The following is an 18511-nucleotide window of genomic DNA, read 5'->3' on the forward strand; positions in this document are numbered from 1 at the left end:
CACACACACACACACACACACACACACACACACACACACACACACACACACACACACACACACACAGAGAGGAAACTCCTATAAGATTACTGACGAAGATAGTCGATGGCTGAAAGAGAGTTGGCCACTCCCGATTTTAATGGCTTTATTGTGTGGCTGCAGATGCGAAGAGTTTGGGAGTCTACTATTGGATGGCAGCAGCACAGGACAGAAACTTCTGGAGGTTGCTGGTTGAGGAGGCCTTGACATGTCAACGTATTATACCGCCAAACTAATAATAATAATGACTCTAACCAAAGATAGTCATTATAAAACTAATAGTAGGATGTAGTATTAAGTTTTCACCTTATCTTGACCAATATTTCTGGCTTTAGAACTCTTTATGTTTAAATGGATTCGCTAGTTTATGATGTCATAAGATTTAAATATGCTCCTGTATTTATTTATAAAATTAATGTTTGGTTTATTCATAATTACAGTATTTTTGGCGTAGACGTCACTTGATAGCTAAACCTTTACTACGAGAAGCTGGTATTGGATCTATTATTCTGGAAAATCCTTTTTATGGCATCAGGAAACCTGTGTACCAAATGTAATGTTTGCATGTAGCAATTTTTTTTTTTTTTTTGTAGCATGTGTGTTTTATTGATAATAATTCATTTATTTTAAATTAAATCAGTAGAGGCAACATTTGAATTAAAATAAGTATTAATTATTTGTGATTGACTAATAATAATGATTCATTTCATTCTTATATGCTTGTTTTAGCTGATTATTTCTTTTATAATCATGGCTACTGTTTAGTTATTAAATGCGTTTATTTGTTTTTGAGTAATGTTTCTAGTTTATTATTACTCTGCATGTTGAAATAAACAAAGTATCCTCTGAAAAAAATTATAAATGCAAAATAACATTCTTTCAAATACAAATTAGTTTTTAAAAAATATGAAAATAATAATAATAAATGAATAAAAATCAAACAACGTTCTTCCTGAACCAAAATAAGATTTAAAATATACTACCCCATGGAAATATTGAATAAATAGAATAGTACTCAGAGAGAGTGAGAGACTGGCAAAAAAGAAGATGCTTCTAGTTTAATTGGACAAACAACTTTTTCTAGGAAAAACATAATTTGATTCCTTTCTAGCTTCCTTAAAAATCCTTTAATTCAGATATTCATTTTATTTCATCACTTCAAAAGTGCATGTCTCATAATATTCTATGAACTGAAAGTAAATAGTACTGATCTAACATCTCACTGCTCTATAAAAAAAAGTATTAAGATATGATTTTCCTATTTTATTTGTTAGTCTTTAACTTCTGCTCTAATATCTTGGCAAACAAACGAATAAATGATGCAGATTAGTATGCCAATGATAAAATTTAGATTATAAAATATTAGTATTTCATTTTGCCTTTTATTTGAAATTGATTTCAGTATGCATTATTAGAGTTGATATAAGTTTTTTTTTTATTACTGGTTATCAATTAATATTGGTATCATCTTATTTCAGTTATATAAAGTCTATTTTTAAAAATATTTATTAGGAGAAGGATTTTATAGCATGATTGACAATTATTTTCTTTGTATCAACATTTTGCAGGAGGTCGGTTTTAAATAATGTGTCCGATATTTTTGTTATGGGTGGATGTCTGATACTTGAAGCTTTAGTACTCTTTCATTGGTGTACAAAACATGGTTTCGGACCCCTTGGTGTTAGTGGGCTTTCTATGGGAGGACATGTGAGTATTTGAATTTATTAAAATTTTTTTTTTACTATATATTCTTAATATTATCAATAGCTTTAGTATACTTGTGCAGAACATAAACTGTTCATAATATTAGGATTTATAAACTATAATTCATATATTCAGTCCTCTTCCTCTTCACCACCTACTTTCCAAGTCTTTTAGATTCCATCTGTAGAGTTGGATCCATTGGATTCAGTGTTCAGGTAGTCTCATCCCTTGATCCAATCCTTGGACATATTATACCTTCTTTATGTTGTCCTGCCAAATGTTTTGTCTGTGTACTCTTCTTCCTTCTCTCATTTCATGTATCAATCTGACTAGTTTTCTGTTATCTATCTTGCTTGTATGACTCTTATTTTCTTGGCTTCTTCTATAATTTCTTTATAGATTTTGATTGAGTTTCTAAATGGAATTGAAGAACCTACCTTAGGATTGAATCATTTTTTGGTATTAGTATTATAAGTCCTTTTACATAAATACATTTGCTATATTATTATACTATGATATATCATATCTAATGATAGATTGATTAGTATGCTGTATCATGCTGCTGTGCTTGTGAAATGAAGTGTTTATCTATTGAAATTCTGAACTTGTTCCTATTTATTCTTATGACTCTTGCATTATTTTTTATTGTTTTTCCTATCCCTGGTACTTAATTTATTTCAGTATTTCCTTTATTTTTCTTAATTTATTATAATAATAATAATTAATATTATAATATAAAGTACCTAAAAAAACATTGGAACACCAATAGAAGACTAAAAAGCAAGTAGACAGAAATCTAAAAAGGGCATAATATCCAAATTGTTTATTGCCCAGAGAAAAAAATAACCTAACTACCAGTATATCCACCAGGTTTAGAAATATGAATTATCCTTCCTCTTGTACTGTCAAGTATCACAATAAATGGAGGAGCCATTAGGACTATCCATTTATGTTTACTAAATAGATTTCCAACACTCTACCCATCTAAAATCTGGATACCAAATACATCTGCAATAGTCTCTCTACCGTCTGAAAAAAGTAATCTACATTCCTATATGTTTAATCTCCCAAACAGAGAGATTTCTGCTGAGGCCAACACAATCAACAACATTATTATTAGTTAAAGATTCTCCCTTAGGAACAACAAATAGCTTTCAAGTGCCACTTTGTTAACAACTAGGTTGCTATATATGTATATATAGTTGACCGTAAAAATTGATATTTAAGAAGATGGTCAGGGTTGCGGTCAAAAGTGAAACAAAATTAGTTTACAACTATTTATTTTCCGACGTTTCGCCCCACTTTGCAGGGCTTCATCAGGGCTGCTCAAATGAATCGGTTGAACAGGATTTCTGATTTCAACATGCCCAAAACTTTATTTAGTTTTTTTAGCAATTAAATGTGAGCCAGTTTGAAAAATTGTTTGCATCGAGAGGTTCTGCACATGCCATAGCCATTTTCCAACAAAATTAATTCAACATTCTTTAGTACAATACTCTTGAAAATTCAAATTGAACACAAGAAGCTTCATAAGTTGATTAAGAAATTAAGTAAACATTGATGGAGTGCAAGATTTGATTTTTATTGAATAAATGATAAGACACCATATGATTTTATAAATCACATTTGATATAATAAAACAAATATTAGAATTACTATTAACTACAAAGTTTATGTGTATGAGTTTGTGTGTGTGCTTGCATGTGTGCGTGTATGTGTGTGTTATCCTATTATATAGTAATATCTTTTACTCTACTTGGATATTTGGTGTGCTAAATTTATGTTGTCTACTACATTCCCATTGTTAGGTCTTCTTAAGTACTACTTAAGCTACTACTTCTTAAGATAGCTAATCTTGTCCAGATGCTTTTCAATCTATTATGTGAAGGTGTTTTACATACTCTATTTATCTGCCTTTAACTACTGTTGAGGATATCCACTGTTGTAGAGATAATACATAGTTCCCTTTCCAATTCCTCAGACATTTTTTGCTTTCACCGGATTAAGTGTTCTATATTGTGTATATATATAATATAATTTAATACAATTTGTTTGTGGAGTTGATTTTCCCCTCTTTTAAGTTATTCTGCTAGAATATCATTAAGGCCCTTATTATTCCTTTGTTCGTGATTGCCTGTAGAATATTCTTAAATTATGGTGATTTTTGTTGGCATCTCACCAAACTCAAACTTTAATTATCTTATTTCATCTTTTTCTATCCACCATTGTTTCAATGTGCCTATATTCATAGGATTTCAATTTTTTTTCCCCTAGATTTGTACTACAAAAATGTATTTAAATTTACTATTTTACGGTTAAAAGCTGGAAACTTCTTACTTTTCTTTCACAAAGTTTCTTTTTCACGACTTCTATTCAGAAACCAGAAAACAGAAAGTAAGAATTTATAAGCCTTTTACACTTCCTACTGTTCTTTACAGATGTGAAATGTGGTCACTTGTGCACAAGTAAAAACATCCCCTTTAATTTTTTGAGAATAGTGTATTGCGTGAAATATTTGGTCCGAAGAATGATGAATCATCTAGAGAATGGAGGCTACTGCATAAGACAGAACTGCGATACTTGTACCCGGTAAATATAATTGATATTATAACGCTATGGCCATTGAAATGGACGTGTGAAACTATTGGGTTAAATAAGAGACGAATCACTTAAAAGGTAATAATTGTAAATCCCCTGTGAGATGCCAAATGTGTAGATCTAGATATAAATAAGAAAACGTTGAGTCTAGTCTTATTTATTTGCATTAATCTAATATCTGAAGGACCTAAATGAAAATATAAAAACCTCTCTATTTCAGTTGTTTTATTATACACTATAACAATTTAATGAAATCCCAAATTTATAAACATATATAAGTGGGTAATGTTTTTGAGTTGATACTAATATATATGCATGTTAACACTAGAAATGTAATCTATACTTAATTTATTTATTATCAGAATGTTCCTATGATATTTTTTAAGAAAAACATTTTAAGTTATGAATATGTTGATTACAGTTTTATTTTCCTCTTTAGATGGCATCCTTAGCTGCAACCAACTGGCCACTTCCTTTGGTTCTTGTTCCTTGCTTGTCTTGGTCTACAGCTTCTGGTGTCTTTACAGAGGTAAGTAACATGTTTTTAACTCTTAAATTTCTTAGTTTCAAAATGGATTTAGATGAAATATGGAAACATTAATCCATTGTATTGAATTGAAACATATTGTACACAATTATACTGACAAGAGTAGGCTGTGGGCATGAGAATCCTGATTTCTTGGTAATACTAGGCCAAAAAATATTTGACACTGTCTGAGGGTTCTTCTCAATGTGCCCTAAAGTTTGAGATAATAAAAATTTTATGATTTTTACCATTTCCAAAAAAAATAAAAACTATATTAAATATATATAATTTTTCCAAAGACATTTAATTTAAAAATTATGCACCTGACTTAGCACTTCATAATTTTCTTCTTCACATTGGATGCATTTGTTGAAACCTGGTACAGCTTCTTCATGTTTAATCATTTGTGTATTTTCTGTCACATTTTCTTCAACTTCTTCTTGCTCTTCATGATTTTCTAAGACACTGGAAATTATTTCTTCATCTGTTTGAAGCTCCTATTCATTTTCTTCTGTTCCAATGATCCATCCAATATTTATGTTTCTCCCTAATTATTTTACCAACATTGGGATCCAAGCGTTATACATATCTTGGATTTTATTTTAAATAAAAATATTTGGTATTCTTAACTTGGTTATTTAAGTATTAAATGGTTTTATTGAATGTATGTATATATGTAATACATACGTAAAATCAAACCTTCAGTTATTTTTTTTAGGGTGGTTGGAATAATGGTGAGGATCAGCAAAAGTCCATTGTACTCATATTATTGATAGCTTTATTTGAAATATAATTTTTCTAAACCAGCCAGGTAAAATATTTTTTGGTTTCTATGAAAATTCATATTCAAAGGTTTTAAAGGACACTAAAAATGAAATCTTAATTACTTTGTATTGAAACATATTTTTCTAGAAGTGTTTTTTTTATTTTTGTGGTAATTGATACATTTCAACTGGTTTAGTCATTTAGAAATATTTTTTTCATACTCAAAACAAGAAAAAAAATAGAATGGTATGTAATACCCCAGTGTGCTATAATATGGTTATAGCATTGAACAATTTGGATCGTCTTACTCTAGATAAGTGGGGTAAAATATTTTTATCGTAAGAAACAAAGCTGATATTGATTTTTTGCCCCTCGAAAATCCTTTAAATGTGAATTTTCATAACGTTCTTGTAATTCCTTGAAATAACTGAACTAGTTCACAAAATCTAAGTTTTTAAATTACTTTACAATTTATTCTTCTATAAAGGGGAATGAGTTTCACATTGGATCACATTAGTATCTGGTATTATTGTACAACAGATTGTAATATTTTGCCTACAAAATAAATTAAAAAATAATATTTTTAAAAGAAAATTAAATAAAATGAAATAAATTTAATAAAGTATAATATTGATAAAGTTAATATCTAAATTTTTTGGCCTGAGAAATAATAAAAAGAATGTGGGCATCCAAATAAAAAAACAATCTGATTGACCTCTTTTACAATATTTATTTATTATTATATTTTTATTTATTCTTGTTAATATAAAAATGTTCTGTATATTTAATTTTAAAATGGTTCAAGTTATTTGTACAAAGTTTTAAATAAGTATTGTATGTTGCATATAGTAAACTACTTACTAATTTTCAGTTTTTTGTTTTTCACAGGGAGTAATGAGTAGGGCCATAAATTGGGATATGTTAGAATTCCAGTATAAAGAAAATGAGGCTTTCAGGACAGAATTAAATAAAATGGTGCAGATTCGAGAAAGTGTAAGTTTTTTTTTTTATTGAACCACAAAAAGTTTTTTTCACTAAGTTTAATTCTATTTTACTGAGGAAATAAAACTTGTTTACTGTACGTAATTGTTTATTTAATTTAATTCAACACATAACACAATCATATGCACACATATAGAATACAAAACAAAGCACTCTTATTTTTAGAAATATATTCCTCTGGAAGGAAATTACAATTAAAACCATGGTTAAAATTCGGTTTAAAAACATGTTTATATGTTATTTAATATTTATTATATTATTTATTATGGAAATCAAATTTTCAGATAATTTAATTTAATATATATATTTTTTTTTTGATTTGGCACAAAAGCACTGCGGCCAGTAAGGCCTATTGTGCACCAATTACAACCACACCAGTGATGAAATCAGCATCACAGCACTGCGGTAAGCTCATTAGAGCTTAAGTTTGGTAGATTCCAAGAATCTTAATAAGTTTTAGAAGTTGATCAGCTCGCACTGCTTGGGATCCACTGTGCAATCCCCCCCGAACAGTGCAAACCTCACCCTTACAAACTGGTCACACCAACAAATAATGTGATAGGCCATCTCATCCTCAGCATTGCAGAATCTGCACTAGGTTGACTGTTAGCTTAAGGTTAAACATATGTTTATTTAATCTACAGTGACCTGTATAGATCCCTGTAATTATCGTTTGAGAGGTCCTGTCCAACCAAAGCAGTTCGTTTCCTACGGGGTTCATCAAGGAACAGCTTAGCCTGTCTTAGTCTTTTATTCAGCCAATGATGCTTGGCTTTTAATCCATAGGCCGCCTTCATAGTTCTCTTGGCAAAGCTTAGGCTAATGCCACAAACAGGCCCTAGTGTGAAAGGAATGGTTTCAGAGCCATTCCTTGCAAGTCTGTCAGGATGTTCGTTGCTGGTGTTACCGCAGAGACCCAGCACCCATTCAATGCTGACTCTATTTGTACGTGAGAGTGTTGAATGCTGCGTAGCAGTCTTTAACAACTCTGGAACGAGTTACGGGGCTACTGAGTGTCCCTATTGCAGCATGGCTATCTGTATAGATGGTGATTTTTCTACCAGAGAGCTCTTCCTCTATAAAAGTACTTGCGCAATGATTTATTGCAAGTATTTCGGATTGAAATACTGAATTGTGCCTCCCTAAGGAAATAAATATACCTTCCAATGGCTTATCTTGCTCTGATTTGAGGATCCTTTGTTCCAGTATGGAGGTTATCCATCCGGATTCATTAGGATCAATTCTTCTGTCCCTTAGTGCATGATTAATAAGGCTATAGGGAGTCTTGTCAAATGCACCTTCAATGTCTGCGAAGATGCCAACTGTGATCTCTTTTTGTTCAAGTTATCTTTCGATCCTAGAGACCAAGTTGTGTAGGGCTACCTATTTCTTCTTTTCCAATGTCTTCATTAGAAAGAATGTGAGACATATTGGTTGAAAAGCTTTAGGATCTTCATAAGATCCCTTCCCCGGTTTGGGTATATAGCACACCCTGGATGTCCTCCATCTAGTTGGGGTGTATCCAAGTGCTAAGCTACCTCTAAGGAGTTCAAGAATATGTGTCCTGATCACTGGTAGGCCTTTCTGCAGCAGGCAGGAAAGATTCCATCAGTGCCAGGTGATTTAAATGGCAATAAAGAGTTAATCGCCCATTTGACTTTATCAGTAGTGATAATGCTATTGGCTTTCTCCCACTTTCCTCTACTAGCACTGTAATTGTTGATAGTGGGAGAAATGTAATTGTTCTCCAGCAACTCACAGTTAGGGAAGTGGGATTCCTCTAGAACACAAAGGGTTTCTAGTTCAGTGGATGTTGCATAATCACCCTTTTTTGCGTACCCAACAGTCCCATATTGGATTGTTTGGAGAGTATTTTGCTTAAATGGCATGTAGCCAGAATATTGTCAACCTCAAGACAAAATTTTCTTCAAGATTGTCTTTTGGCTTTGCAAACCAATTTGTGGTAGTTTGTAAGAGCCCTCCTGTAGGCATCTCAGCTGCCAGATCTTTGCATTGAATTACCTTCTAGTGAAGGTTCTGTGATTATTGAGCTCATCATTCCACCGGGAAACATTCCTGTTCGGTGATTGTTTACAGACAGGATTGCTGTGGTATGAGTTCACTATAGCATCCGTCAGTAAGTCATTAAAACATTCCAGTTGCCAAGTATTGTTTATTAATTTTGGACAACAAGTGGTAAGATCAGTGAGATGTGCGTTGTAAGACTCCTAGTCCGTGCGTCTTGGATTTCTATACATAGCATTGGATCTTATATCAGCACATAAATCATATATCTGATGTATTTATGATCTCAGCATGTTTCTTCATTAGAAACATGCCAGTTAACTATATATTGACTAACATGGCGTGTCACCAGTGTGATGTCAATAACTTCTGACCTGACCCTATTGCAGAAGGTAGGCTTTCTGCCCCTGTTAAGAATGTTAAAATCAAAATTAATAATAAAATCTAAGATTTTCTCACCTCTTTTATTGGTGTTAGAGCTGTCCCACAGCTCATGATACGCGTTAGCATCCAGGGCAGCAAGGATCTGAGTTTCCTCATGACCCATGATCCTCTCCAGCTCGGTCGTGGGGATTGAGTTGTCATAGAGAAGATATCCCGTTGCAATCGTGATGTCCGCCCTTCCTGAGTCCCCATGTGCGGGGAGCTGTGCTGCTACAAGGTATCTGGAACAAAGTTGCCAAAGAGGCAGCAGCTTTAAATTACTTTTATAAACAATGCATGTGCACAGAAATAATTCTGTACCCAATCATTCCCAGACCTTTCGGCCTGCCATCATAGAGATAAGGTTCTTGAAATAAAATAATATCAATGTTCTTACCCTTAAAGTATTGCTGAAATACTCCACACGCAGCAATGCAGTGGTGCAAGTAATTTAATAACTATGCAGGAAAAAAATGATAATGAAAAAAACATTGAACTTAATAAAAGCATTTTTACTTATAAACCCAAAAAAATACTTGGGTATTCTTTGTCATTTTTCTGTTTGACCTTTTTAGAGTATAGCACATATAAATGATTAGTTGATTTCTATCAAATCTTTTATAATTTTTTTTTTTTTTATAAAATTTTTATCTGTCTTTTAATTTTGACAGTTTTTCATGTTATTTAATAACAAAAACACACCAGTTATATTTAGCCAATTTAATTTACTACTATACATTTTCTACTAAGTAATTTGTAATGTTAATAGAGTGCTTAATAATATGTTTTGTAGGATGCATTCCAAGCTGGAAAAGAGTTTGTTAAAAACTTCCCTGAAAGTATGCTAAATTTAAAGGGAAATACCCCTGGTCTAGATATGAAAAAGGAAATGTCGGTTTCCAGATCAGGACTATTTCCTATAAATGAAAAGTTGACAAAATTTTTAAAAGTGAATACTGAACCAGTGTCAGATTTAACTAATTTGTCAGGTTTGTTAGAGAAGGTGCTGCATTATAAATATATTGGTGAGATTATAATTTATACACGTAATATCTTTTTAGTTTTATTAAGTTTTTTTCAAATTTATCATGATAATTAAATTACTGTTGTTCATAAAATATGATGATTACAGTTGTGATGATAGTGTATCTATAATTTTCTGAGAATATTGTATTTGAGTTGTAGCTAAAGATTTATGATAGCAACTAATTTCTAATTTTGATATAAAACAAATAATGCAATATTAGCAATAACATAGTAAAATTATTCAAGATCGTACATGCAATCTATTTTTCTGCTTCCTCACCCTAGAATGTCCCAAATAAACCCAAGACAAATCCTCTACTACAACAACTCAAAGACCTCATCCAAACAAAGCGCCAGTACAGAACATTATGGCAACGCACTTTCCACTTCCTCCGACGAGGTGATAGCATGTGAGCAGCATCTGACGAAGATAAAGCCGAAGAAATAGCCATTCACATTTCTCACACATTCACTCCTCATCCTGAACTTCGTACTGACCAAACTGAAACAATTGAAGAATACCTATCATCACCAATCCCACTCTCCTTACCTCCTAGAGCAGTCACCCTTTCTGAGGTCAAATATCAACTAATGATGCTAACTCCTCGTAAATCTTCAGGGTATGATCTTCTGACTCCTCAAATCCGTACTGACCAAACTGAAACAATTGAAGAATACCTATCATCACCAATCCCACTCTCCTTACCTCCTAGAGCAGTCACCCTTTCTGAGGTCAAATATCAACTAATGATGCTAACTCCTTGTAAATCTCCAAGGTATGATCTTCTAACTCCTCAAATCCTTCGCTAACTTCCTCCCAAAACTATAATATTCCTTCCATATCTGTATAATTGTATCCTTAGAACAACCTACTTTCCTGTCCTTTGGAAACACTCCATTGGAAAAAACTCCTAATAATCCTGCTTCCTTCCAACCCTCTCAAAATTATTTGAAAAAATCCTCCTAAAACATATCCTATCCATAGTTGAATCACAGAGTTTTCCCGCACATCAATTTGGATTCCGCCCTAGGCACTCCACAGTTCAACAAGGCCTCAGAGTCGTTGACTATATCTCTTCAGCTTTTGATTAGAAACAATGCTGCTCGGGTGCCTTTCTGGACATAGAGAAAGCTTTTGACCGGGTATGGCATGCCGCATTGCTTTTCAAGCTCAAATCGATATTACCCCAAACCTTATACCTTATCCTCCACTCCTACCTCTCAAATCGCTCCTTGAGTTTGTAGTTGTTCTCAATACTCAAATATCTACCCGATCGAGGGAGGAGTAACAGCCTCATCCAATCTCCAAACATCTTAGACAAAAGACTCACCTGGAACCAACATACTAGACTTATTAGACAAGAACTCAACAGAAGATTCAGCCAACTATACCAACTGCTCAGCCGGACCTCTCATCCCTTACTAGAAAACAAACTTTTAATTTATAAGACTATACTCAGACCTATCTTCAGGAATTGAAATTTGGGGAACAGCTAAACCTGTCGAATATCAAATGTATCCAATCCTTTCAATCCAAAATCCTTAGAAGCATAGTTAATGCACCCTATTACGTTTCCAATAGAACACCTCCTTGACCTCATACCAACCAAATTCCCAAAATTCCATATAAACCTTTCTAACCATCCTAATCCTTTGGCTCAATCTTTATCTAGTTCCACTGATCCCTACAATCCACCTAGAAGGTTGAAACAGATTTTGTTTATCTTTTTCCTCTTCAGTATTGTGGTTTTAATTACTTATTGGAATCACTTAGGTTAAATTGTTCATGGTTATATTTGAATGCAATCCTGAACTTTATTTACTTATTTCTTGTTTATTTATTTACTTGTTCAGTCGTTTATTTTTATCCATCTTCATACAGAATCGTTTTTATTCCTTTTTTCCTTAAATTTAGAAAGTTTTTTATGGGACTATTTCTGCAACTTCTAGTCAAGTATATTTCTAAAATCTTAGTATTTTAATTAAAGGATTGGAATGAACTGATAGTCCGAAAAAGACTATCACAATTAATTTCTGTTTGATTAAAAATAAGAGTCATTTCATTTTATTGTGGTGAATAAAGGAGGGGCTGAGGTTAATTTTAACATGACGACCAATATTTTAAGATATCCACCCTCAAATTATTACATACTGGTTACAGGCATTGTTAGCTGAGCATTTTGGGGCAGCACCCCAAAGATACTTGTCAGATGCATCACCTGTTTGAATCCTGCTTGTAGGTGTTGACTTTAGGTGTGGCGAACCACATAATAAATGTCAACCTTCACACCCTCTCTAGAATAGGTTGGTAACTTGTAGGATAACAATTCTTTCCTACTTGTTTGGAGTACACATGGGTGTTATATTAACTATCAACATACAAAGTTATATACTGGCATGTGAATTAACCCTCAGACAGCAAGGTTTGTTGGAGTTAACCAATAAAATGAAAAAAAACAAGTTCATGCTGCATGCAGGCTTCTAAATTTTGCTGGAAGCTTTTGTTGACTTTATTTTGAAGTGTTTCTCCATTTTCTACATTTAGCTTGAAATATATCTATGAAGTTACATCCAACCTGTGGATTTTACTTTAAAAATGACTCAAAAATTAAGAGAAAAGCAAGTTTTATTTCTATTAAAGAAGTACTGATAAAAGGGAACTAATGATAATACCTCAGAATTAGATCATGAAGCAAGCAGAATTAGATCCTCTAGCTGTTTATAATATAATACAAAAATTATCATGAAGATATTTTAATGATGAAACTTCAACAATTTCAAACCTTTCTATTTAAAAAAAATAATTGGAGAAGAGTTTGGTTTTAGTGAAAGACTAGAAATGATATAGACATTTAATGATTCAGTGTCAAAATTTTAAAAGAAAAAATTTGTCATCCCTCTTACAGTTATTTTAAGCATTTTAGTTTGAATTATTTAATAATCATTTTTTTGTGACATAATTTGAATAAACAATAAAAGTGGTTTAGTATAGATCTTATTTGTCTGATCTATTGAAAGAGAAAATGTTTGATCAGATATTTTATCTTTGTATTTTTTAGACCGTTCTCCTGTTTCCTCCAATAAACAAGAAACAATAAATTTTATGAGAGGAATAATGGATGAATGTACTCATCTAAAGAATTTTTCTGTTCCTGTTGATACCTCACTAATTATAAGTGTGTGTGCTCGTGATGATGGATATGTTCCAAGAGATGGTGTCACTGATCTTTCTGAAATTTGGCCTGGGGCAGATGTGCGTTTTATTGATGCTGGACATGTTTCTGCATTTGTTCTTCATCAGAAGGAGTTTCGGTAGGTTTATAATTTTTATGAAATCTTTTAAATTTTAAATCACATGTAAAAATGTATTTAAAGTTAAATATTTATCTTTCAATTTTTTCATTATTTATTTAAATGAAATGACTTTTCAATCATGTATGTCTTTACAGCGTATCGAGTGTAGTATGTTCTTATTATCTGTATAAATTTTTATTTATACAAAAATGAACCTTTTTTTATTTAAAAGAATATACATGGACGTTTCATTTATTCTTAATTGTTAAGAATAACTAATTCCTTAATTAAAAGAATAAAATTTACAGTTGCAAAAGCTATAAATAACAAATTAAGATTTCTTAATTTATATAATACTTAAATATAAGAAGATGGTCAGGGTTGCAGTCAAAAAAAGAACAAATAGTTTACAACTATTTACTGTCCGACGTTTTGCCCCACTTTGCAGGGCTTTATCAGGCCTGTTCAAAGGTTAAACAGCAAAAGGTTGAATAGCTGTTCAATCTTTTGCTTTGAACAGCCCTGATGAAGCCCTGCAAAGTGGTGCGAAACATCAGGCAGTAAATAGTTGTAAACTATTTGTTCTTTTTTTGACCGCAACCCTGACCATCTTATATTTAAGATTTCTTAACTTTGAAATTTTTCTAAACAATGATTAAGTAATAACAAAACAGACAAAAATAGAAAATTGCCATTATATGTTTCTATATTTCTGTCTAAATCATCCTAAATATAGTACAGTAATTGTAGCAAAGAAGTTAATTAATAGAGTGTTAAAATTAATGAATAAATCACCTATAAATATAATTAAAAGTGAAATATAAACTATTCCAACTTCAATATTTTTATCTATAGGAATGAATAAATTATAGCTCAGCCAGATTATTAATAAATCTGTTTTTTATTACTAAAATAAATATAGTAAGATATAAAAAAACAGCTATTGGATAAAAGAATATTGAAAAATATTGGTGTTACCTTGCTCAATTCAACATTACATATTAAAATATATCTAATCTAGTATGATTTTACATGTTCTTTATGAATTCATCTGAGGAATTGCACATGATCAAGATGTATCCAATTTGTATTAATTTTACCGGGTATACTATTACTTAAGATACCATTAATTTATTTTCACTCATTTAAAAAAATGACTACGAGTAACAGTATCTTAAATAATATTTTTTGTACATACCAATTATTGTTATTTTTTTTATTTGTTTTAGGCAAGCTATAATAGAAGCCTTTCAAAGATATAGATCCAAATATAAGTTGCACTAAAATGTTTGGAGGTATTAAAAAAAATTATTATTTTAAAATCTTAGTCAATTAGTAATTTATTTTTGTAAAAATGTCTATTTATTATATTTACTTCATGATAATTTTATACATTTCCTATGATGAACATTAGATGTAATTATTTCATGTGATTACAGAACTTTCCTGTAAGAACAATTTTGTTTTTCTTTATTATCAGTTCAAACTTAAAGATTTTTTTTTCAGCTAAAACAATACAAATTATACTTGGTTCAAGCATGTATATCTAGAGATTTACAAAATATAGTATTTATATACTTACAATTTCTATAAATGTCAATGCAGATATTTATGATGTCATGACTTGTGAGACAATAAATACTATGTTGTCTGTATACTAGTACATAAATGAAGGTTTAGTGAACCCAGACTTTTAATGTCATTACTTCCAATAGTCCCCTACTTACCCTCCTCTTTTAAGCATGATTAAAACCCAAGTGAGCAAGGTCTGGTTTGCTGCAAAGTAACAAGTATTTAACCTTTTCTTTAATTCCTCTTGAATTTGATTTTTTCTTATTGTAGTAGACCCCAATGACTAAATTCCTGTAGGTATTATCTGTTTATCTATTCACAGCCATATTTATTTCTAGACCTAATTATATTCCACATTGTATCAACATTGTTGCATTTAATTTGACTTCCTCCTTACTTGGTTCTTCTTCTAATATCGGTTTGGCCCTCTGGTAGTTGAAAGAAGGGCATTGATAATTATTTCCCGAATTCAAAATCCTCTCAATTTGTTTTTTAAAATTATTGAATATGTCTAGTGGATCTGCGAGGGTATTGTTAGTTTTAACTCTAATGCCTTTTATTTCAAGTTCAAACAATTTAGATGACCTGTTTTTACCCTTGTACATGTCTCTTACATTTTTTGTAAGCTTTGTCTCTTTTTTATTTTAGTGAAGTTTAGATGTTCATGTTTCATTGTTTTAGACTTGACAGATTGTTTTTGCTGGTAATATTTAGGACTTCTAATTTAGTGAATATCCTATTTATGCCCATGTTTTGGTAATCTTCATGGAATGAAGGTTTATTTTTTTTTACTGCTCCTTTTTTTAATACACAAATTACTTCTTTAATTTTATCTCTGATCCTTACATGTAACTTGTAAAATCTTTTGCATTATCCTCTAACAGTTGTAAAACTTCAAATCTATTCTTGATTTATATTGCAAATTGATTTTTTATTAATGAGTTTTCAATTTCTTCATACTTTTTTTTGCTACCCCTATCTGGCCATCTCTGTCATATGAAGGAGGGTTATCCTACCTATTCTAACCCGAGTGGGGGAGGGGGATCAAGTTTTCATTCTGTGGCTCTGCCATGAAATAAAATTCGACCACCCCCACCAGGTGGGATTTGAACCAGTGCGGCTGCAGACTTTAAATTACTGAGGTGATGCCTCAACTCCCTTAGCTATAAATGGCCTTAAATTTTCGGAATCAAAAATGTTTTCATTTCTCCTGCTTATAACAAGTTTTTGTTGGAATGTTATGATAACAAGTTCATGATGTGAACCATATTCTGTCCTCTGAGAATATCTTATGTTAATTATACCTACAATTTTGCTATCTAAGCTGGGTAGATTTTAGGGTTAAAAGACTTGCTCATCGGTTTATGAGTCCAGTATGTCCATGTATACTTATGAATATCTTTATGTTTAAATATTGTACTTTTAATTATTAAATTTTTTGAGAAAGAAAAATTTAGTAGTAGTTGGATTTCCTGTGAATTTTACTGATCATGAGACCATTTACTTCTTCCCTTTCCATCTTTTGTATTAATAATTAATACAAATATTATTTTCACACAGTATCTTGTTAGTTTATCTTATGCACACTGTTGTTAATCATAAACTTTGCATTCTTCATTAATTTTTTTTTTTATTCTTACTGATTATCATTATTCATTTTGTTTCAGGCAAGCCATAATAGAAGCCTTTAAAAGATACAGTTTGAAAATTATGTTCCATTGTATTCTAGTATATATGTGTATAAAAAAAAGTATGTGTCTCTGTGTATATAAATATATAAGTTTAAAAACTTAGTGTTAGGTGAAATATATTTTATAATCATTTTAAACATGTTTTATTATATAACCTTTTTTCATTTTAGAAAATTTTGTGATCATTACTTCTAGAATAATATTTATTTAGGCTTGGAAGATAAGTAAAGATTATATTTAATAGATTGTTATCTAAAATTTATGTAAACTATCTAGAAGTTATCTGAATGAGGTGAGTAGGGTCTCTACCAGTCAGGAGATTTGGAAATTAGGAATTAATTGTGAATTTTGTGAAAATCGTCATTAGCTCTAACCTTCAATGTCTTTCTTAAATTTTCATGAACTGTGAGGTAGCTAATTTGGGGACAGTGGTATACAATGAGTTTTGATTGGTCAGGGCAGTCCACTTCTCTTATCCCCTTATTGCAGGGGTAAAGAAAATATGCTGCTTTGATTAAAAATGAGTACAGATATTTGTAATAAATCTTTGTAAATATCTGATAACAGCAAATTTATTGGAAAGTAGTATTTTTTCTTTACATTTTAACTTCTTTTATTGTTCTAAATTTTACAATAAAAAATGCAATTTACATTACAAATAAGAGTAACCTATATCGTAAAATTATAAAACATTAATAATTATTATATAGTGAAGTTTTTGAATACAAGAACTATCTGGAAGTTATAAAATAAATTTATTGTTCATACTTCAACTTGATGAAGTATGATTTTAAAAAAAAAACTTAAACTGAGGATCTTTATCATTAAGGTCACATTTTCCCCTCATTTTAATTTTGGAAATATATGGAAAGTGATTTAAGTTTTTATTGAGGTGTTAATAGTTGACTGTACATTGGTATAAGGAGAAGATGGTCAGGGGTGGAGTCAGCAAAAATACACAAATAAACATAACTTATTTATTTGTACCGACGATTCGATCTGAATTTCAGATCTTCATCAGGGTTACATAGACAAAAGTTCCATCTAAAGTGATGGAAATTTCAGACAGAACTTTTTTTTTTCACGGAACGTTCTTCCCCTGTGAAGGTGACCCTGACGAAGGTCTAAAATTCAAGTTGAAACGTCGGCACAAATAAATAAGTTTTATTTATTTGTGAATCTTTGCTGACCGCACCCTAACCATCTTTTCCTCAGATTTAAATTTTTTAATAATGCTTCAAAACTGGACAGAAACAAAAAAAATAGTTGAGAATCTCTGAAGGTTTTAGCACCAATTCATTTTACATACATATTAAACAATTTACATTTAATTTTAAATTACATGAATGTATTTATATATAAATTAATTGTATATTGTTACAATTTATTTGTATTATGATTATTAACACATTGACTGCCACAGTACTTTTCAAGATTTCAGTCTAGGAAGCCAATTTAAGTTTGTTTAGTTAAGTCAAGTAAGCAAACTATGAGTTATCTCGTAGGTTGGCGTCACAGGTAATAACACCAACTACGAGATAACTCGTAGTTGGCAGTCAACATGTTAAATTTGCCTGATTGCATCAAAAGTGTTTCCAGCACTCTCTAATGTCAGCTCTTATCTAAAGTATTTGTTGTTTCCTCGTTTTTTATTGTTACTGTATTTTACTTAGGTGAGCTCCAAGGGAAATCAACAAACACACTTTAAACAAAAACACCTATTTATTGTAAATACAAGAAAATAAAATCATGATAAAAATAAACATGCTTCATGCATAAGCAAAGTAACCTAACCTAAGAAACAACTATGAACAAATATATTAATAACTACAATAGGGCGTGCACG

The 18511-nt window shown here is 31.1% G+C and overlaps 1 protein-coding gene across 2 annotated transcripts in view; it reads left to right on the forward strand.

The window, feature by feature from the left end:
• Window positions 1–16802, forward strand: part of LOC106686171 (protein ABHD18) — a 34020-nt gene extending 17218 nt beyond the window's left edge. For both annotated transcript variants that reach the window (XM_014429340.2, XM_014429341.3), the window contains 8 exons: window positions 480–592; window positions 1608–1746; window positions 4781–4870; window positions 6521–6625; window positions 9876–10107; window positions 13168–13420; window positions 14632–14697; window positions 16642–16802. In XM_014429340.2, the coding sequence (XP_014284826.1) occupies window positions 480–592; window positions 1608–1746; window positions 4781–4870; window positions 6521–6625; window positions 9876–10107; window positions 13168–13420; window positions 14632–14686 (987 nt within the window). In that variant the 3' untranslated portion in view covers window positions 14687–14697; window positions 16642–16802. The remainder of the gene's footprint in view (window positions 1–479; window positions 593–1607; window positions 1747–4780; window positions 4871–6520; window positions 6626–9875; window positions 10108–13167; window positions 13421–14631; window positions 14698–16641) is intronic.
• The last annotated feature ends 1709 nt before the right edge of the window (window positions 16803–18511 follow it).

Source organism: Halyomorpha halys, unplaced genomic scaffold (genome assembly GCF_000696795.3).
Source record: "Halyomorpha halys isolate HHAL.00 unplaced genomic scaffold, Hhal_1.1 Scaffold787.1, whole genome shotgun sequence".
NCBI lineage: Eukaryota > Metazoa > Arthropoda > Insecta > Hemiptera > Pentatomidae > Halyomorpha > Halyomorpha halys.